We start from the raw sequence: 23,108 nt of genomic DNA, 5'->3' as shown, positions 1-23,108 counted from the left end.
CTATGGGAGGAAGTGTTCTACATTAAACAATTAGGAAGTGAAAGACCAAATTTCAAAATGAGATTCTAACTTGAATTCCAGTGGCCCCTAAGTCACAGACTGATGTTCTGTCATTCTAAGCAATAAGAGATAAAAGTCCATAAGCTTCCTAGGAATTGCTGGTTTAATATACAGTTTATTTCTTTCAATAGAAAATCATTAAATCATTTAGCAACTTTTTCTTATCAGACTTTCTCCTAGTGGACATGGAAGTTGGAAATCGTACCCTCCTGAATGAATTCATCTTACTGGGCCTCTCAACAGACCCCCGGTGGAAACTGACCCTATTTGGAATATTTCTGATATTTTATTTGATCACCTTGTCAGGTAACATGTCCTTAGTTATCTTAATCCATATTGATTCTTGCCTGCACACACCTATGTATTTTTTCATTGGCAATCTGTCTTTCTTGGATTTCTGGTACACCTCTGTGTACACCCCCAAAATCCTGGCGACTTGTGTCTCAGAGGATAAGCACATGTCATTGGCTGGATGTGGAGCCCAGTTTTTCTTTTCCTGTGCTGTAACCTACACTGAGTGCTATCTCCTAGCAGCCATGGCCTATGACCGCCACATGGCAATCTGTAACCCACTACTTTATTCAAGTTCTATGTCCCCTTCTCTCTGTACTAGGCTTGTTGCTGGCTCCTACATAGGAGGGTTCTTGAATGCCATAGCACATACTGCCAACACTTTTCGCCTGAGTTTCTGTGGCAAAAATATTATTGACCACTATTTCTGTGATGTACCACCACTGGTGACGATGTCATGTACAGACACCAAGGTCTATGAGCAGGTCCTCCTGGGTCTCGTGGGTTTCACGGTCCTCTCAAATATTCTTGTCATCATCATTTCCTATTTCCACATCCTTCTCGCTATTTTGAGGATCCGCACGGCTTCAGGAAGGCGCAAAGCCTTCTCCACCTGTGCCTCACACCTGGTCTCGGTCATGCTCTTCTATGGATCGTTGCTCTTCACATATTCAAGGCCAAGTTCCACCTACTCCCTTGGGAAGGACAAAGTGGCATCTCTGTTTTACACTGTGGTCAATCCATTGCTCAACCCTCTCATCTATAGCCTGAGAAACAAAGATGTTAAAGCGGCCTTCTGGAAAGCAACACAGACTATAAGACCTCAAAGATGAAGGTGATCTTTTTGCAGGATGCTGGCATTGCATTTTCCAAATTATTGTCTTATAAACATGCTTGTGCACATTGCCATATTTCAAGTAAATACAACACATTTTGCTTAAAAGATGAATAATTGATTGAACCATTTTCTGTCAATTATTCTTTTGTTGTGATTAAACTTTTAAAACTAACATTGAGTTGTTTGATGCTCTACAATATTGCATTCTGCTACTTTGCAGTACTCAATTTTCATAAAAACTCATCCTCTTTGATTTTGTGGGACCTCTTTGAAAAAGAAAGTAGATTTGGATGGCTTTCAAATACATAGTTTGAGTTGGAATCTTGGTGAGCAAACTTTATTGATTGGGAAGTAGATTTTAAATAGTGAAAAGCTGGAAACAAAATTTGACAAATATTTGTTCTTCCAAACTCCTTCATAAAACTCTAATTGTGTATATTGATTATTTCTTTGTCATCCTTGTGCCTTCAACTTCGATGAAATATTAAGCAATGTGTTTGAATTGTTTAGATTATGAAGAAAACACTTTTCTAAATATAGAGAAACATATGTTATTAGGATTACTACCTTAAGTGTGATCTCTTCCAGATAGAATGAGTAGTCTGCCATGCCATCCATCTGATGATGAACTGCATATTCCCCATGAAGGAAAATAACAACATCACATGGGGCAAATAGAAACAAACAAACAAACAAACAAACAAAACACCAAATCCCCAACAAATTAAAGCTCTGCTGTATTATAGATTCAGTGTTTGTTCCCACCCTCACAGACAATGATGGGACTTTTTAATTACCTAGAACCTTACAGGTCAATATTTAGTACAAGGCAGGTTTAGTTGTTTTTCTTCCTGTGATTTGCTTGCAATATATAGCTATTTTTGAAAACTGATTCTGCATTTTATGTTTAACATTTTAAAAAGTTCATTGTAAGCAATAATAATCTCTATTGCTTTTGGAAGAGTACTGATCCTTTCACTATCATCAATATTCATAACAAAGGTAATTAACAGTAACTCTCCAGATACTCTTTTTGTTCATAATCTGATATTATATATTTGACTCTCAAAAATACTTTCATGCCTATAAAAACAGATTATAGAAACTGTGAACTATAAAAGTGAAGATAATGGTTCCAAACATTTGTTGTAGGTGATCCTTCAAGATATGTTTTAATTTCCACACATATGCATAAATGATAGCTAGGCAAGTGCAAAACAATAGATCTATGATTTTAATCTGGAATTATAAGTTTCTGACACAGGTGATTAAGTTAAAAACTTATCTTGTTATTCCCCCCTCCCCCATTTTTGTAATATGTATTAGGCAGTTTACATTTTACCTTTAAAAAGAGGCTAAATTCAAATCAGGCTACAATCCCCAAATGTGAATTTGCATGGCAAGGGAAAGCTAAATGCTTAGTAGTACCCATGTCTGGTTATTACCCTAAAAGTGAGTACATCCTGGTATTGGTTCTATCTCTGTTTGACTTGTCTACCACCTGCCAAGTCTCTTCAGCAAGTAGCTTTTGAAATACTTTGAACATAATATGTATAGATTATATATTTATGGACTATATATGATATCATTGGCTAGTGGGATATGTCCGAATCAGCTAGAGATTAGATGGAGAAAGATGGAAGAAAACCAGAAGAAAGCAGAGGGACTCATTTCTTATGAAAAAAAGTTAAAATCATTCATTGATAAACATTGAAAGGAAGGTATTTTAGAACAACATTTAAAATCTTCAGGTCAACTTTACTTAATTTTTAATAATTTTAATAATTATTTTCTTTTTACTTCTTGACCACCTGATATGACTAATTAAAAAAATGTTCTTTACAACAACACTGCAAATTACAGAATGTTGGTTACATTTGACAAATGAGGAGTTTGCACATCAGAAGTTACAATTTTTTGTTGAAAGAGTATAGCTATTGTTGTAATGGGTACATTTATAAAATACAGTTAAATAAAAGCTTTAGAACCAATAGTTGAGGTCAATTCATTATTTGTACTAGTTCTGATATTTCTGATTTTTCTTTTTATCTGTGTTTATTATCTAACACCTCATTGCCTCCTCTTTCCATCAAAAAATTCTTCACAGTGCTTACTCTTTCATTACCACAGAAGCACTGTATCAGACAAGAAGATTTTGGGATATATTCCACAAATGTCAAGAATCCATTTAATGGTTTCTTCACAATCCCTTAATACTCATCAAGTAGGTGGAAAACGGGTCTATCCCAAGGAAATAGTAAAATTTAATCATTTGGAATTTCAGAAGTGATATATACTCTTGTATTGCATTAAATTTTGATATCATTTTAAAAAGTTATATTAAGTTGAATTTATTAAGTTGTAGAATAGATTATAGCAGAATTATTAAACAAAACAAACTAAAGCAAAGAAAAAGACTTTTTCACTGAATTTTTTTGAGTAAAGAAACAGATGTGTGTGTGTGTGTGTGTGTTTTAATATTCCTTCCCAAACTTCCCCTGAAGCAGTCTGTTTTCACTGAGCAATGTTTCAAGAAATTTATGTCAGTTTAGACTTCAGATTATGTGAACCTGGAGAGTTTTTTCAGAGCAGCTTTAACATCTTTATTCCTCAGACTGTAGATCATGGGGTTCAACATGGGGAACACCACGGTGTAAAATGTAGACACCATCTTGTCCCTCTCAAGGGAATAGCTGGAACTTGGACGGGAGTAGATGTAGAGAATGGAGCCATAGTATAAGGTGACAGAGATCAGGTGGGAGGAACAGGTGGAAAAGGCTTTGAGGCGGCCCTGGGTGGAGCGAATTCGCAAGATGGCAGCAATGATGAAGGCGTAGGAAGCCAGGATGAGCACAGTGGGCGTGATGACGTTGGAGGCCAGGAGGAAGTACAGCACATCCTGGTACGTCTCTTTTACATCACAAGCCAAGTTCACGAGAGGGGGGACATCACAGAAAAAGTCATCAATAATGTTACCACCACAAAAATTCAATGTGAATGTGTTGCTGGTGAGTATTATTGCATTGACAAAACCCCCAGTATAGGAATATATAACCAAACAGATACAGAGTCTCCTCGACATGACCTGAGCATAGAGCAGGGGACTGGAAATGGCCGCATAGCGGTCATAAGCCATGGCAGCCAGCAGGTAGCACTCGCTGTAGGCCAGCCCCGCCGAGAAGAAGAACTGGACTGCACAGCCAGTGAAGGAGATGCTTTTGTCTTCAGAAATGCAGGTCACTAGGATCTTTGGGGTGTACACAGAGGAGTACCAGACATCCAGAAAAGACAGATTCCCAATGAGAAAATACATGGGTGTGTGCAGTCGAGAGTCATTACAGATCAACGCTATGAGGGTGGTATTTCCTACCAGGGTCATGGAGTACACACCAAGGAACACCACAAACAGGACCAGCTGCATCTTGGGGTCTGTTGTGAATCCCACAAGGATGAACTCAGTCACCGTATGATTGTTCTTCTCCATGGTTTAAAGAGACCTCACCTGCAAATGAAGGAATTAAGAGTTTAATTACCTCAACCCATACCAAAGGAAAACATTCTTTTATACAAATCTATGAAATATAGTCAAGACTATGGTTATTAAGGTAAGGAAGAGCTGAACAGGAATCTTGGTGTATTTGGGAAGATGAGGGAAGCTTTCTGAGCCTCAACATATTTATTTCAACAATGTGACTTGACTACTAGAAAGTCTTAATGCTATTTGGGTCTTACTCATTTATTAGGAAAATATTTCTTGAGTGCTTGGGGCTGTCTGGGCATTAGGATACAGCAGTGAAGCTAACGGCACTGACCATTATTCTGTGGAGGCTTTATTTAGAAAAGAGAGATACATAGGTGATGCAGGGATAAAGAATCCACCTGCCAATGACGGAGCTGCTGGAGATGCAGGTTTGATCGAGTCAAGAAGATACCCTGGAGGAGGAAATGCTAACCCACTCCAGTACTCTTGCTTGGAAAATCCCGTGGACAGAGGGGCATGGTGGACTACAGTCCACGGGGTCACAAAGAGTCAGACACGACTTAGTGACTGAGCATGTACATGCTATCAGATCAGATCAGATCAGATCAGTCGCTCAGTCCTGTCCGACTCTTTGCAACCCCATGAATTGCAGCACGCCAGGCCTCCCTGTCCATCACCAACTCCCGGAGTTCACTCAGACTCACATCCATCGAGTCAGCGATGCCATCCAGCCATCTCATCCTCTGTTGTCCCCTTCTCCTCCTGCCCCAAATCCCTCCCAGCATCAGAATCTTTTTCAATGAGTCAACTCTTCGCATGAGGTGGCCAAAGTACTGGAGTTTCAGCTTTAGCATCATTCCTTCCAAAGAAATCCCAGGGCTGATCTCCTTCAGAATGGACTGGTTGGATCTCCTTGTAGTCCAAGGGACTCTCAAGAGTCTTCTCCAACACCACAGTTCAAAAGCATCAATTCTTCAGCGCTTAGCATTCTTCACAATCCAACTTTCACATCCATACATGACCACAGGAAAAACCATAGCCTTGACTAGATGAACCTTTGTTGGCCAAGTAATGTCTCTGCTTTTGAATATGCTATCTAGGTTGGTCATAACTTTCCTTCCAAGAAGTAAGCGTCTTTTAATTTCATGGCTGCAATCACCATCTGTAGTGATTTTGGAGCCCAGAAAAATAAAGTCTGACACTGTTTCCACTGTTTCCCCATCTATTTCCCAAGAAGTGGTGGGACCGGATGCCATGATCTTCGTTTTCTGAATGTTGAATTTTAAGCCAACTCTTTCACTCTCCACTTTCACCTTCATCAAAGGCTTTTGAGTTCCTCTTCATTTTCTGCCATAAGGGTGGTGTCATCTGCATATCTGAGGTTATTGATATTTCTCCCGGCAATCTTGATTCCAGTTTGTGTTTCTTCCAGTTCAGCGTTTCTCATGATGTACTCTGCATAGAAGTTAAATAAACAGGGTGACAATATACAGCCTTGATGTACTCCTTTTCCTATTTGGAACCAGTCTGTTGTTCCATGTCCAGTTCTAACTGTTGCTTCCTGACCTGCATACAAATTTCTCAAGAGGCAGATCAGGTGGTCTGGTATTCCCATCTCTTTGAGAATTTTCCAAATTTTATTGTGATCCACATAGTCAATAAAGCAGAAATAGATGTTTTTCTGGAACTCTTTTGCTTTTTCTATGATCCAGCGGATGCTGGCAATTTGGTCTCTGGTTCCTCTGCCTTTTCTAAAACCAGCTTGAACATCAGGAAGTTCACGGTTCACATATTGCTGAAGCCTGGCTTGGAGAATTTTGAGCATTACTTTACTAGCGTGTGAGATGAGTGCAATTGTGCGGTAGTTTGAGCATTCTTTGGCATTGCCTTTCTTTGGAATTGGAATGAAAACTGACCTTTTCCAGTCCTGTGGCCACTGCTGAGTTTTCCAACTTTGCTGGCATATTGAGTGCAGCACTTTCATAGGATCATCTTTCAGGATTTGGAATAGTTCAACTGGAATTCCATCACTTCCACTAGCTTTGTTCATAGTGATGCTTTCTAAGGCCCACTTGACTTCACATTCCAGGATGTCTGGCTCTAGATCAGTTATCACACCATTGTGATTATCTGGGTCGTGAAGATCTTTTTTGTACAGTTCTTCTGTGTATTCCCGCCATCTCTTCTTAATATCTTCTGCTTCTGTTAGGTCCATACCATTTCTGTCCTTTATCGAGCCCATCTTTGCATGAAATGTTCCTTTGGTATCTCTGATTTTCTTGAAGAGATCCCTAGTCTTTCCCATTCTGTTGTTTTCCTCTATTTCTTTGCATTGATCGCTGAAGAAGGCTTTCTTATCTCTTCTTGCTATTCTTTGGAACTCTGCATTCAGATGTTTATACCTTACCTTTTCTCCTTTGCTTTTCACTTCTCTTCTTTCACAGCTATTTGTAAGGCCTCCCCAGACAGCCATTTTACAAGGAAACAAATAAGAAATTTTTTCATTTAATGATAGATGATATTAAAAAGAACAAACTGAATGATTTTGTGAAGAGGAACTGGGAAAGGAGCTAATTTAATTTTTGCCCTGAGAGAGAGAGAGAGAGAAAAATCTGTTTTATATTTCCCAGCTACAAACGAACAAGTTGTTCAAAGCTCATAAGACATGGTAAAGTCCCCATGGCTTAGGAGATAGTGACATATGAAGGGTGGTAGGTATTGCCACCCCCAGATATGCCACTTTGACAGAAGAATTATTTCATTAGCATTTAAAAAACAGCAGAAACCTAAGGGAGACTCTGATATCCCCTTCTCTTATGAAAGCAGGAGATAAAACTCACGTGAGAACTGCATTCTCAATACCTGTGTTGTGTGCTGAGTTATGTCTGACTCTTTACGACCCCATGGGCTGTAGCCCACCAGTCTCCCCTGTCTATGGGTTTCTCCAGGCAATAATACTGGAGCAGGTTGCCATTTCCTACTCCAGAAGATCTTCCTGACCCAGGGATAGAACTCATGTCTCTTGCATCTCCTGCATTGGCAGGCAGATTCTTCACCACTAACGCCACCTGGGAAGTCCAATACCCCAACAAAAAAGAAATATTCCTATGATCATTATTATACACAGGAGTTTGAGATCAAAAGAATTATATAGAAAGAGACCTTATTGAAATAATTTTTCCTTTATTATCCATGTTGTAGTATATATCATTATTTTATTTTACATTGTTTTTTTCACATTCCTTGTCAGTTTTTGGTAATATTGATTGCTCTTTTTTGTCTCTAATAATGAGAAATGCTACTTTCTCTTGTGAACTCTGAGCAGGTTCAGAAACTTCAATAGGAGGATGGAGAGATATTTGAAAAGAGGCCCTCTTACTAGCACATATATGTCTTAGGATGTAAATGACCTTAGGATTGGTTGGAGGAATAAGTAAAATTTTCCATCTAATTCTAATATCTCAGTTAGATAACTTACCTAAAATTCTCAGCCACACCACCACCTCAACAGAATTCAAATCTGAGTGTTCCAGAATCCTCTATACTAGTTTCTGAATCCCCAGGATGATAGATTCTGCAGTCCCTTAGGTTTTCATGGTCATGGGAAATGACTAACAAGACAATTAAATAAAATTGTGTGTTGACGAATTGGGCACTATTCAATGATGAAAAAAAGTTTTTAAGACTACAATTCTCAGCTGAAATGTAATCAGTCAGAATTTTCATTCTCATTCTCTCCAGTTGTATAGAAGCCAAAATAAGCATGTGTGACACTTATTAAGTAAGTGTACTATATATTCATATTTGTATATTTGGATATTGAAACACATATGTTCAATGATACTGATATCTTTATTATCTGTTGAATACCTTTCCTTTGTTCTTCCCAATCTATTCTCTATTCTTTTAAGCTCATCTTCTTTCCAAAATGCTCAGCTCCATAAACTGTATCCGTGAGTTCCTTTGCTCTCTGTTTACTTAATGGGTTTAGCCAGTGGCTATAAATAGCAGGACAGGAAGTGAGGTCAGAGTGGTTTTCTCTTCCCTATTTCTTGCAAAGATGCCACAGCTGGCTTCATCCCTGAACCTAGACCATGGAACCTGCCAGGTGACCCATTTCCCAGCATTCCTTTCAACTCATAAGCTGTTCTTTGTCTTGCTCCTTCAGGAATAGAGGAGATAATTGCTCTCAGAAGTTACAAGTTCTAAAGTTATTAAAATTGTTTGGTATGCAATAGAAATTATAAGTGTAGTGTGGTAAATTGACATTTGTTGAAAATTAAACCTGGAGTGTTCAACCAAACAGAAAAAAAAAAAAAAAAGAATCCAAGAAGCCAAAAAGCCATATCTTAATGGGTAACTCTGAGAGACAAGATGGAAGCAATTTTCCAATGTCACAAACTCTAGATCTTAACCAAGTATTCTGTTGTTCACACATTCATGGCAGTGTCTCATGGATCAGGGATTCTAATGGAATGAAGTAGATGGGAAAATAGCCACAGTAATATTTCATTTTTACTTGGATAAAAATCAGCACAAAATGTTCCAGTAGGCAAATACCATATCATGTAATTCTCTGACCTAAGCTAGTTTACAGCCACTGAAACCTGAGACTTGTGGAGAAGCATGGAGCCTTTGATAAAGGATCTTGACATTTAGCCAACATATATTCTATACATATTCCTCCAAGCCTTCTTGTAGATGGCCAGAAACCACTTATGAGAATAATCATACCCTGGGCAAAGGTAAGTACCCAGCTCTTCTGTGGGTTATTGGATTTTGACTCTGAGTTAATACTAACCCTAAGTGACAGAAAAACACCCAAGGTACACTCTTGCCACTGGGTCTAATGAAATAATTTAAATATAGCTTTGATCTACTTTCTTCTTTCATCGGGTCTGAGACTAGATATACAGGTGATCATTATTTACCCATACTCAGAAATCATACTGGGTATCAGTTCAGTTCAATTCAGTCGCTCAGTCGTGTCCGACTCTTTGCGACCCCATGAATCGCAGCACACCAGGCCTCCCTGTCCATCACCAACTCCCGGACATACAGAATAAAACAGAATCCTAATTTTAGTTTCCTGTCCCTGGTCTCTGGACACAGTGTTATAATTATTGGAATTTTCAAATGGATGTCTGTGAAGTTACTCCCCCAATACATTTTCTGCTCAGACAGTAAACAGAAAACCATATTGCATCACTGGAGAGAAGTGCAAAGTTTAGTGTTTTTATAGAGACTTGAAAGATGCAATGGTGAAGATCCCAATTTATCACCGTTAACTCCTCTGTCTGAGGGGAAAAGAATTGAAGATCTTCTAAGTGGAGATCATGAATGAACAACTTTTACAGGTAGAGAAGTTGAAGAAAGGATGCAGAACTAATAAAATTTGTTTTGAGAAGTAAAATTGAGGAAGTCAGTTTGGAATAAAAATAGATTTATATACCTCTTGAAACAGTACAGTTGAACAACATCACACTAGCATTCAGTGGTTGTAGACTTTGAGGAATACCCAATGCATTGTGAGGTCATTAAATTTGCTAGAGAGGCTGAGAGATTGTCACATTTCATTGAATCTTCAAAGTCATAGACTAATCAGAAACTGAAACTCCACTACTTTGGCCACCTGATGCTAAGAACTGACTCAATTGAAAAGACCCTGATGCTGGGAAAGATTGAAGGTGGGAGGAGAAGGGAACGACAGAGGATGAGATGGTTGGATGGCATCACTGACTCAATGGACATGAGTTTGAGTAAACTCTGGGAGTTAGTGATGGACAGGGAGGCCTGGCATGCTGCAGTCCATGGGGGTGGCAGAGTCGGACATGACTGAGTGACTGAACTGAATCAGAAGATATCCTAAACCCCTTATGCTCACACATATGCACAGAACTCTAGCCACACATACATAAACTGGAGGCTTCACGAATGAGGTGGATGAAGTGACCTTCCTCCTGAGTATTAGTCAGCCTCCTTCCCCCCACACCAGACTTCATGTTCACAGGGCCCTTGTACAAAATGGCCATAGCAGTTTAAATGAGCTCAACATGACCATCTTCTCACTAAGGCTAATTTGGTTAATATTGTTGTGAGTTGTCAAAACACACAGAGGGGCCTGGCAGATGGTTATGGCCATAGAGCCACAAAGAGTTGGACATGACTGAAGTGAGTTAGCATGCATGCATGAGGTGTCAACAAGGCAAAAAGAAAAATAAAAATTTCTGGTAAACCACTGGGTAACAGGATGGTTAGATCAGACAGCTTCCTAAGAGTTGAAAAGGTAATGACTTTCCTCTCATGAGTTATCACATACTAGGGGAATTATTTGCCTTATATTTCTTACTGGCTTTTTCTTGTCATGACCTATCAGTTCAGTTCAGTTTAGTCGCTCAGTCGTGTCTGACTCTTTGCGACCCCATGAATCACAGCACTCCAGGCCTCCCTGTCCATCACCAACTCCCGGAGTTCACTCAGACTCACGTCCATTGTGTCAGTGATGCCATCCAGCCATCTCATCCTCTGTCGTCCCCTTCTCCTCCTGCCCCCAATCCCTCCCAGCATCAGAGTCTTTTCCAATGAGTCAACTCTTCACATGAGGTGGCCAAAATACTGGAGTTTCAGCTTTAGCATCATTCTTTCCAAATAAATCCCAGGGCTGATCTCCTTCAGAATACACTGGTTGGATCTCCTTGTAGTCCAAGGGACTCTCAGGAGTCTTCTCCAACACCACAGTTCAAAATAATCAATTCTTCTGCACTCAGCTTTCTTCACAGTCCAACTCTCACATCCATACATGACCACAGGAAAAACCATAGCCTTGACTAGATGGACCGTTGTTGGCAAAGTAATGTCTCTGCTTTTCAATATGCTATCTAGGTTGGTCATAACTTTCCTTCCAAGGAGTAAGCGTCTTTTAATTTCATGGCTTCTGTGGTTAGAATGCCCTTATTCAGATATCTTTGTAAGAAACACCCTCCCTTATTACAGTGTCAATTGCTGGTACTATCACCCCTTTTCAGGTGTTCCCTGATCAAAGTACTGTAATCCACTTCCTTGACATTTTTTGATATCATTTTTATACTCTATTATTCTCCTTAAAGCTGTTCGTTATCTAATATTATATACATATAATTGGGGCTTCCCTGATGGCTAAGATGGTGAAGAATCTGCCTGCAATGTTGGAGACCTAGGTTTGATCCCTTGGTTGGGAAGATCCCCTGGAGAAGGGAATAACAACCTGCTCCACTATTCTTGCCTGGGAAGTCTCTTGGACAGATGACCTGGTGGGCTATAGTCCATGGGGTCACAGCATGAGACACAACTGAGCAACACACACACACTTATACATTTTATTAGGTTAACTTTTTCTCTTTTCCTCCATTAGAATATATTCCTTCCTGTATGCTTTAAATGGAAAACACATAGAGTTCCATGTTTATCTCATCTTAATTCATAAGCTTATTAGGAGGTTTTATGGGTTGCTTATTTTACATGAAACACAATACAAATTTAGAACTATATTGTGGCTGGGGAAAATGTTTGAAAGCTTGGATCCATGACTACTAAAAGTGGTTTCTATTTCTTTGGGGAAAAAAATTGAAAATCCCTGGACTCAATATTCTCTATTTTGTTCTCTGGTTCTCAAGATGATATTAAAATTTTATTATCTATAAAGTGATAGTTAATTTTGAATGCTTTACTCTGAGTCAAGTACTGTGCTTATTGTTCCACAGCATTTTAAAATTTATTTCTGCCACATCAATTACACATATGTTTAAAAATTATTCCAGAGACTTGGTACTTAACCACTGAGTCACCTCCTTTCATACCTGATACTAGGCTAAGAGTTCCTTGCAGGATTCATGGGTCCCTGTCCTTTTGGTTATAACACCTGAACTCAACACCAGTAAGATAATGCTGAGAGAATCAGATGCTGTCAGCAGGAGTACCTCATGCATGTGGTTTCAGATAAATACTTCTAAGTGGTGTGTCCAAGTCATTTTTGGCAAAGTCCTATGTCTCTTATAGTTTCAGCCACATTGACTGTGAGTACAGAAACACTATACTCACCTCACCCAGGTCCAGGTCACTTACCTATAACTCACAGTCACAGCCAACAAAAGACCACATGATGGATCCAGATAAGTTATACTTGCTCAGGGTCCCCTGTGCATATGATTCTTGAAGTACCTCAGGACTTAATTGCCTTTGAAAGGCAATTAACCAAAAAGTCTGTCAATTTCTGTAGAGGTGAAAAAAATGGAATATTTTCTGCCATTTCAGTAAACAAAGGATGTCACAGTAACTGGCAATTGCAGCCACCAGGATGGTTAACTGTTGAGCCCTGAGGGAACTCAGGAAAGAAAAGAATACCTGCCATCCAGCAGCCATGAGACTGCAGTCACTCCCTATGGTGAACTCTGAAGAAACTTAGGATGTGAAAATACATAATACTGGCTCCAGATAGCTGAGGCACATATCAAAGGCAGATTTCCAAGAGCCCAGACTCTTGCATCTTCCCATACATAGAAAAGTGCTTAATTCTTTAACTTGAGATATCTGGTTTTCTTTCATTTACAATGATTTTTATTTTTTTTATTTTAATTTTATTTTAAACTTTACATAGAACACTTTCTAACACCATACACAAAAATAAACTCAAAATGGATTAAAGATCTAAACATAAGACCAGGAACTATAAAACTCCTGGAGGAGAACATAGGCAAAACACTCTCTGACATACAATGATTTTTAGATGCTCAGACTACCTGCCCTTTGTTGCAAAATCACTACATACCCTATCTCCTCCCCTTTCCTTTTGGAGGAATTTCTCAGAGCCCTCTGAAAGGTTATCTCTTGGACCGTGCTGTGCTTAGTTGCTCAGTCATGTCTAACTCTCTGCAGCCCCATGAACTGTAGACTGCCAGGCTTCTCTGTATATGGGAATTCTCCAGGCAAGAATACTGGAGTGGGTTGCCATCCCTCCAAGACCTTCCTTTAGGGGATCTCCCCAACCCAGGAATGGAACCCAGGGCTCCCACACTGCAGGTGGATTCTTTACTCTCTGAGCCACCAGGGAAGTCCAAGAATACTGCAGTGGGTAGCCTATCCCTTCTCCAGCAGATCTTCTGGACCCAGGAATTGAATTGGGGTCTCCTGCATTACAGGTGGATTCTTTACCAGCTGAGCTACCAAGGAAACCCCTAATCTATAAGTAGCATTGGATATAGTTTCTCAGTCTTTCCTGCTTGAAACAGTCTCTTCATCAGATTTCTAGGTCATCAAACTTGCATGGATTTTATTCTCCTTCTGAAGCTACATGATCTTAGTGTTATTGCCCCCAGGTTGGAATTTTGGAGAACCCCAGAATCAACCCTCAAATCTCTTCTCTTTTCCTCAAATCTTTTTGCTTTCTCTCTTCTCTTTTCACAATCACTCTCTGGTAGACCATACAGTCTAATGACTGTAAATACTCTCCATAGTCTTATTTATCTATCTACTTACCTACGTTTTATCTCCTGACCATTTTTCTTCCCTGAAGTTCAGACTCATGGATCCAAGTGCCTACTTAACATCTCTTATAGGATGTCTATTGGGAAGCTTAGGGAAAAGTGTCTTCCTAACAATCCTTCCTAAGCCTACTTTCTCTCAATCTTCTTCACTGCAGTAAAGGAATTATCTTAATTTAGGGAAAATTATCAGACATTTTTTACTCCTTTTTGTTTTTTACACTGTAGCTAATTGGCAACATCTTCATTCCACCTTCAAAATATATCCAGAACTTAACCAACTGCTCCCAGTTTCAGTGATTCCACCGTACACGAGCCCACTCTCATTTCACGTTTGTATTATTGCAGTTTCCTAATGGCTTCCCTGCCTCCTCCCTATTTCTGTCCTTACCTCACGTGAGTGTCTCAACAAGGAAGCCAGAGTGATCCTCTTAAAATACCAGATAGGTTATGTTACTTTTCATCTTCACACACTCCAACGACTTCAGAACTTCTCCAGAGTAAAGGTCCAAATCTTTGTGAAGATGTGCAAAACTTATGACGTTTCTGCTCTGGCTCTGCTGTCCTCCCTTTCACTGCTCACTCCAGCTCTGCCACCCTCTTTTCAGTTCCCACATAAACTGATTCACTCAGAGCCTTGGTACTTATTCATTCCTGTGGTTAGAATGCCCTTCCCCAAGTATCTTTACAGAGAAGATATTTCCCTGTCTTTTTTCAGGTGTCCATTGCCACCAATATCACCTGTTTTCACCTGATCACTGAACTCATTCTGCTTCCTGATATTCTTATAGCCCTTTTCTTTTGTATGATTATCACTAGGACTGCTTATTTTCTAATATTACATATATCCCATTAGTTTAACTTATTCTCTTTTCCTTTTATTATTAATAAAGCATAATCTTTCACATCTGCTTTTGATGGAAAATGTATGTCAGTTCAATTGTTATTTTATTTTAATTTGTAACTTTAACATGAAAGTTCTGTGGGATGTTTTTTTCTAACTGAATACAAAAATATATATACAGAAAACATTTGGTGGCTGGGCAAAATCTTTGAAATCATGGATTCATGAAAACTAGATGTGGTTTCCTATGAGAAAGTGTTGAACAATCCTGGACCACACTTTAACATTCCTATATTCCATTCCTTTATATTCTATGATTCTCATATTATTCCAGAAGTTTGTCATATATAAAAATATTAGATAAGTATTTTGAATACTTTCAGTTCAGTTCAGTTCAGTCACCCAGTTGTGTCTCTTTGTGACCCCAGGAACTGCAGCACACCAGGCCTCCCTGTCCACTACCAACTTCCAGAGTCCACACAAACCATCTCCATCGAGTCAGTGATGCCATCCAGCCATCTCATCCTCTATCGTCCCCTTCTCCTCCTGCCCTCAATCTTTCCCAGCATCAGGTCTTTTCAAATGAGTCAGCTCTTCGCATCAGGTGGCCAAAGTATTGGAGTCTCAGCTTCAGCATCAGTCCTTCCGATGAACACCCAAGACTGATCCCCTTTAGGATGGACTGGTTGGATCTCCTTGCAGTCCAAGGGACTCTCAAGAGTCTTCTCCAACACCACAGTTCAAAAACATCTCTGACTCAAATGCTTTGCTAGGTGTTTCACATGAATTGTTCTATTTATTCCCACAACATCTATCATAGGTATGTTTAAAGATTAATAGCTGTGATTTTATAGATGACCAAATCAAGGTTTTATAAGCATGTAGTAATTTCAGAGTTAATAAATAATTGTGCTGTCTTCCTCCAGAGAGCTGGTACTTAACCTCTAAGCCACTTCCTTTAATACCTGATACTAGGTTAAGAGCTGCTTATGCATTCCATGGGTCCCTCTCTTTTTAGTTATAAGACCTTAACTCAAACACAATAGAATAATGCCGAGAGATTCAGAGGCTATCCAGGTGAGTACTTCATACCATTGGCATCAGATGAACGCTTCCAAGTAGCTTCCAAATCACCTTCTGGCAGAGTCCTGTGTCTCTTCACTGGCAGCCAATACTGATTATGAGTATAGAGATATTCCACTCACCTCACCCAGGACCATGACACTTGCCTGTAGCTCTCACAGTCACAGCCAACAGGACCATAACATGGGTCCAGATAAATTATACTTGCTCAAGGTTCCCAGTGTATTTAACCTGTTAAGTACTTCATGGGTTCATAGCTTTGAAAGTCTCTAAACAGCAATTTATCAAAAAGTGTGTTGACTTTATTTAGGAGAATCTGAGGTGGTATACTGACCTGTAATGTAATGATTTCTCATCTGTAATTCTCCATTTCTTACAATTGTGGGGAGAGTTAATAGAGATAATGCATTGAAGTGATAAGAATGGTTGGGATCCAATATGAAGTATTGATTAGTTGATGTTACATTAGTTATTAATGTCATATAATTGTTAAGTGGTAGAATTACTATTAAGCAAAAGAACAAAGGTGGTAAAATTGGTGGTGAAATATTCATTTTCCTTTGCTCTTTTCCAACCTTTGCTCTTTTCCTCTGCTAGTCAAGCACATTCTCCTTTACCCCAGAGCTCTTTTGATGAGTTAAAATTGCCTATCATTGTGCCTCAACCCATCTTCTGGTGATTGCAGTTCTCTGTCTTATGCTCCAACTATGGATTTTTGGGGGTCACTGATACCTCTGTGGATCTTCTCAATTGAAAACACCAATACAGCATATTAACACATATATATGGAATTTAGAAAGATGGTAATGACAACCCTGTATGCGAGACAGCAAAAGAGACATATATGTATAGAACAGTCTTTTGGACTATGTGGGGTGGGGGGGGGATGATTTGGGAGAATGGCATTAAAACATGTATAATATCATATAAGAAATGAATTGTCAGTCCAGGTTTGATGCAGGATACAGGAAGCTTGGGGCTGATGCACTGGGATGACCCAGAGGGATGGTATAGGGAGGGAGGTGGGAGGGGGGTTCAGAATGGGGAACACGTGTACACCCATGGCGGATGCATGTTGATGTATCAAAAACCAACACAATATTGTGAAGTATAAAATAAATAAATTAATTAAAAAAAAAAGAAAATGCTCAAATTCACAGTATAAACACACACACAAACAACTTAGTGCACACATTTTCACTGTGTTTCCCTTTAAGCTTAAACACAGTTACCTTCCCATGGGTAAATATTTTACTTTAAAAAAATAAATCTTTTCCAGCAATCTCACCCAGAGCTTATGACAACCTGAGAGGAATGATCAGCTATTGTCTAACATTCTTTTTAAATGTGCATTTTGTCCTTGTGTCCCCTGGGACAAAAACAAATTAAAAAAATTAAACTTTTTGTGATTTATTTCGAGCCTGAGCATAGATGGCTTTTTTTAGTCTTCTGTCCCCTAGGGCTCTTGGAATAGCTACAAACGTATTCCAGTGTAAATGATTCTCAACTGCTTTTTTGTTGTTGCATTTTTGTGTCAATTATATCATTTTATTTACCTTTCCTTCCTTTAATATAAATTGTCCTTTGTCACCACAAATAGTAGGGAAGTCATGTCTCCCACTTTTACTCTTGGCAGTTTCAGAGACTGCCATAGGACAATGATGAGGTATAAGAAATACTGGTTTATGTTTTGATGTTTGGCAAAACTAATACAATTATGTAAAGTTTAAAAATAAAATAAAATTAAAACCAAAAAAAAAAAAAAAAAGAAATACTGGTTTATAGTTCCCATTGTAACAATATAAATGGCTACTGAGTTATACAAATTAAACAGTATTTCTATGCCAGGAGTAAATCTGCATCACACAACATACAAACATCTGTAGTGTGACCTTATCCAGAATTCAGAATCATTGATAACAGCAGATCCCAAGGGAATTCTTCTTGGTTTTGTAGTTTGGGGGAAAGGCAAGCTAGGAGGTTAATCATAACTATGCATTGACTAAGTCAGGTCAGTCTTATTAAATAAGACTCAGAAAGGTTTTGTTTAAAGACTGTGATTCCCCAGGGATAGACATATTCAACCATAATTTTCTGTTACCTCTGTATTGAGTTTTGCTGTATCGAAATGTATATATATAGAGAGAGATTATATCTACTATGTACCTTTGAATATTAATATACAGATAGGTATCTATATGTATGTGGGGTGCTCAGATAGCTTCCACTTCTCCTTCTGGATGGTCTACCATTGTTTGCCACCCTGCTTTCTGCTCCAGGAGATGAACCTACATGAACTAAGTCAGTTAACTTTTCAATGAGGGGAGGAAATACAAATAAAAGACTGGGTTCAGAATACCTATTTCTGTTACCAACTCAGGTTCAAATGCTCATCATTCAAAGGCAATGATCAAGGGGCAAATGCTGGTAAAAAGGAAAGGTGCTTTTTTAATATAAATTTATTTATTTTAATTGGAGGTTAATTACTTTACAATATTGTATTGGTTTTGCCATACATCAACATGAATCCTCCACAGGTATACACATGTTCCCCATCCTGAATCCCACTCCCTCCTCCCTCCCCGTACCATCCCTCTGGGTCGTCCCAGTGCACCAGCCCCAAGCAACCAGTCCAGGTTCGATGCATGATACTGGAAAGGTGCTTTTTTCAGAAAAGCCAGCTACCTGGGGAGAAGGTGAACTCTTGTCTGAAGACCAATTCCCAAGATCCTGCTCAGCCATGACAATTTGTAAAGGGAAAGTGGAGAAATAATCTCGGTTAATCATTAAAGTAAGAGGTTAGATTCTTCATCATTTTTCCATTGTGTATAGACTGCTGACTTCTCCTGACCTTCCTCTGGATGCTGTTTTGCCTATGTGGTCCACCTGTAGTTGGATGCCAACCTGCCCGTGTGGCAAATTTGCTGACAAGAAGAGGGGTGGGAGTGGGTAGAAAGTCAATCATTCTTCAACTACATAACTCTTCATTCTTATTCTTTCTAATCCAGGAAAGAAATCAACAGGTCAGGCAAGCCATCATGTGCATTCAGTAAAGCAAAAATCAGGAGTTAGGTTACATGTTGCCTAGTAATCTCATCTTTTAACATTGGGTGTAGCCCTAGAGTCAGACCATTTAACTGGATCTCTGGGATTAGTTTGCTGACATAGTTAAAAAATGTGCAGATATGCCACTTGCCAGAGAAAGGGGACACTGGTGAGCCCTAGCATGTAGTAGTGTCATAATAGTTTAAATTATCACCAGTGATGGCATAGCATGAAATGCAGTCAGAGAACAAAGCACTGAAAATTCAATTGGTTGTAGCATTCATCATGACCATGATAATATTGGTTGTAAAATTCATGGGGCCTTTTAAATTGAAAACTATGATTATTCTACTGGGAACATGAAAGAGCATTTGGAATGCCCCAGCGGTAGTTTTGAAGGAGTTTCCCAACTGCTTTAGTCCTTTAGGAAAGTTCAGGTTGAGGCTTAAGCCAGGGCCTGATTGTAAGAACTGCAAAAAAGAACTATTAATTAAATGCTAGGGGTTTTATCGCAAGCTTCCCTAGTAGCTCAGACAGTAAAGTGTCTGATTACAATGAGGGAGACTCAGGTTTGATCCCTGGTTCAGGAAGATCCCCTGGAGAAGGAAATGGCAACCCACTCCAGTACTCTTGCCTGGAAAATCCCATGGACTGAGGAGCCTGGTAGGCTACAGTCCATGGGGTCGCAAAGAGTCGGACACAACTGAGCGACTTCACTTCACTTCACTTGATATGAAATGATGGAGAGAATAATTGAGATCATAAAGTAATGGGATAGGGACATTGGGCAGACAAGAACAGAGGTAAAAACAAAATCGCTTGCTTTAAGAGGCAATCCCTAACTTCCCCTATCTGAAAGAATCAGCTTTCCCCTGGACAAAAATCTTTCAGTGACTGCACTTAGGGACTTATGAGCTCGTGTAATTCTCCTCAACACTTAACCTGACCACTCCACATCATCTTTACAGCAAAAGTTAAATATCACTTGCCCAGATGATGAAATAAAGAACTTGCTCTTAGGGGAAATGCACACTACAAAAGTTATGGGTTCTCACTAATCTGTATTGGCAAGAGTCTGGAAAGCATGTAAGGAACTGGCTTATAAAAGTGGTAAACCAAGGAGAATGATCTATAAGGATTAATCAAGCCCAAGTTATCAGCACGTGTGCACCCTTATAGGATTCAAGAATTCACTGTTTCCTCAAGAAACTTAAGAATTTATATTATAATGAAACATGTGTCATGACTGATTCTTTTGAATTGTTTAAATTCAAAATACTTAACAAAGACAAAACATTCCCAGTGCAGTGCTTGCAAAATGTGGTTAACATCAATACCATAGGCTTAATTTCTTCGTTATGTCTATATTCAGTGTTTAGCTAAGACTTTTTCATATACTTGTATGTAATCTTTTTATGTTTTAGTAATATTATTTAGACCTTCCTTGGAGTTGAACTAATATAAAAATAAATAAAAATATTCTCGGGCCAGCAGAAGTTTCTTATTGAAAAATAGAACAGTTTTCTTAAATAAAATAGGAGCAATGTGTCAAATGGTTCCTTTACTTTTTTAATAGTTAAATTTTAATGTCAATATGATTTTTTATGTCCAGCATTTTAAACAATAGTTTCTTGTGCAAAATGACATCTCATTCTAAAATTCTTTTTAAAAATGTCAGCCAGCATTAAATAATGTTATATATTATTTTAATATATAACATTATTCAAAAATAACTTAGTCTTCTGATAGCTTTATTCTAATTAATAAATACACTCAGTTCTCCACTACAATGTCAGTGATTAAGTCTGCATAATTAGCTTTCATTTAAGAACTGTTATCTATTTACTTTGTCTCAACTTATTTATTTGATGTGACAATTATTAATTGTTATTAATACTAATATTCATCAATGTTGATTTTCTTTATTGTTCTTTGTAGAGCTTCTAATTTTATTGGAACTTCTTAAAAATAGTTATTTATACTTATCATTTGCTGCTGTACCAATAAAACGTACATATCTATATTTATTTGAATTTCTATGTCATATACTTAATTAAATCATAACCTTTAAAGTCCATTAAAAATGAAATAATCTATCATGTTTACTCTTCTTATACTGTCTGTACATTTTTCATTTCTTGAGAAGCCTCAAAGTCCTTGGTTTTCATTGATTCACTAAGTTGAGACTGAAATTTCTTTTTCAGTTATTGTTAAAATTATTTTAATATTTACGATATGGCAGCTCTTTAAGTTGGTTTCTTTAGTCTCTGCCCCAATCATTTGTAGAAGCATTTACATTTTCTAAACATAACAGAATATTTCAGGCACAAGTTATTTATTTTCTCACTGTGAAGCAGTCTTGCTCTATCCTCTAAGAAATTTTTACTCCTTTAGGTAGGCAGCAGTATTAGGGATACAAATTAAGGACCAGAGTATGTACATGCAGCATAGCATGGGGTACAAAGTATATCTTGCTTTTCTTTTAGCATGGGAAGAAGGGGAGTCTGAGATGTGTCCCTACACTTTTACAGATAGTACTTTGGTTACCTGATGTGAAGAGCTGACTAATTGGGAAAGACCCTAATGCTGGGAAAGATTCAGGGCAGGAGGAGAAGGGGACGATAAAGGATGAGAAGTTGGATGGCATCATTGACCCTGTGGACATGAGTTTGAATGAACTCTGGGAGACAGTTAAAGATTGGGAAACCTGGCATGCTGCAGTCCATGAGTTGGACACAACGGCATTCTGCAAAGAGTCAGACACAACTTAGCAACTAAAGAACAACCACCAGTTGATCGACTGACGGAACAGGGTCTCAGAATAACACTGGAAAGTAAGTGACAGGGAAGTCTGGGAGTGGCATATGGATGGATCTCCTGGAAAGGACTGTGAAGGCAGTATTCATGTTCCATTGTTAAGTGTCCACTGGAGGGTCATTTTTGCAAAAAGGAACCACAACGAGAATGTTGGTGAGCCTTATTCCCTGGAAAGCCCTGTACTTAAATAGTGAGAACATTACAAATGAACCATAGCAGCAAGCATGGAGGCCATGCATGAACTCGATAAAACTGTTTTTTCTTCATTTTTCTTCCATTTTTAGCCATTTTCATCAATACAATTCTAAACTGAGGAGCCACAGATTTTCTCACCTAACTGGTACCACTGCCCTGTGTTTTTAATCTAAATTCTCTCTCCATAATAGTAAAAGCAATTTTAAATATAAATCAGATCATAGTGTATTACTGCTTAAAATTTGCAAATATTGTAAATTGGAATAAAACTTAAACTTCTCACAATTTAGCTAAAACTGTTCTCCTCAAAAGCATGGTTCAAAACCAGCATCATGAGCATGTTGTTTGAAAAGAAGACTCTTGGGCCCTGACTCAGAACTACTGAATTAAAATCTGCATTTTAATAAGAAAACTATGTTATTCCTATGTATATTAAAGCTTGATGAGAACTCATCCAGAAGATTCAGCATAATTTGTTCCCTACATCCTCTTCTTTTTAAAATGACATATATAATCATATTTAAATGTATTAGCTTTTATGTGTGTGTTTGTATGTGCTCAGTCACGTCTGACTCTTTGTGACACCATGGACTGTAGCCCTCCTGGCTCCTCTATCCATGGGATTTTCCAGCCAGGAATACAGGAGCAAGTTGCCACCTCCTACTCCGGGTGACCTTCCCAATCAGGAACCGAAGCCCTGTCTCTTGCACCTTCTACATTGGCAGGTGGATTCTTTACCACTGTGCCACCTGGAAACTTTTTACATGTGTTTACACATATTTAAAGATATATACATGCACATATAAACACACACATAGTGTCATGATAAACCATGGATCACACTAGCTTGTAATCTCATGTTGCTCAAGAAGCCTCCAGGGTTTGTAATATGTTCTTGGGATGACCATGGCCCTAGACAGCACATCTATTAATATGAGA

General features: G+C 38.6%; 2 protein-coding genes across 2 annotated transcripts; one reads left to right on the top strand and one right to left on the bottom strand.

Moving 5' to 3' along the window:
* Nucleotides 1-245: 245 nt before the first annotated feature.
* Nucleotides 246-1,184, top strand: LOC109569136 (olfactory receptor 9G4-like). The gene has a single exon (XM_019974443.2). It carries the CDS (start codon nucleotides 246-248, stop codon nucleotides 1,182-1,184), a length of 939 nt encoding a protein of 312 aa, XP_019830002.2.
* Nucleotides 1,185-3,749: 2,565 nt separating this feature from the next.
* Nucleotides 3,750-4,673, bottom strand: LOC109569135 (olfactory receptor 9G19). The gene has a single exon (XM_019974441.2). It carries the CDS (start codon nucleotides 4,671-4,673, stop codon nucleotides 3,750-3,752), a length of 924 nt encoding a protein of 307 aa, XP_019830000.2.
* Nucleotides 4,674-23,108: the final 18,435 nt, after the last annotated feature.

Source organism: Bos indicus, chromosome 15 (genome assembly GCF_029378745.1).
Source record: "Bos indicus isolate NIAB-ARS_2022 breed Sahiwal x Tharparkar chromosome 15, NIAB-ARS_B.indTharparkar_mat_pri_1.0, whole genome shotgun sequence".
NCBI classification, from domain to species: domain Eukaryota; kingdom Metazoa; phylum Chordata; class Mammalia; order Artiodactyla; family Bovidae; genus Bos; species Bos indicus.
This window is presented reverse-complemented; position numbering and strand designations above follow the sequence as displayed.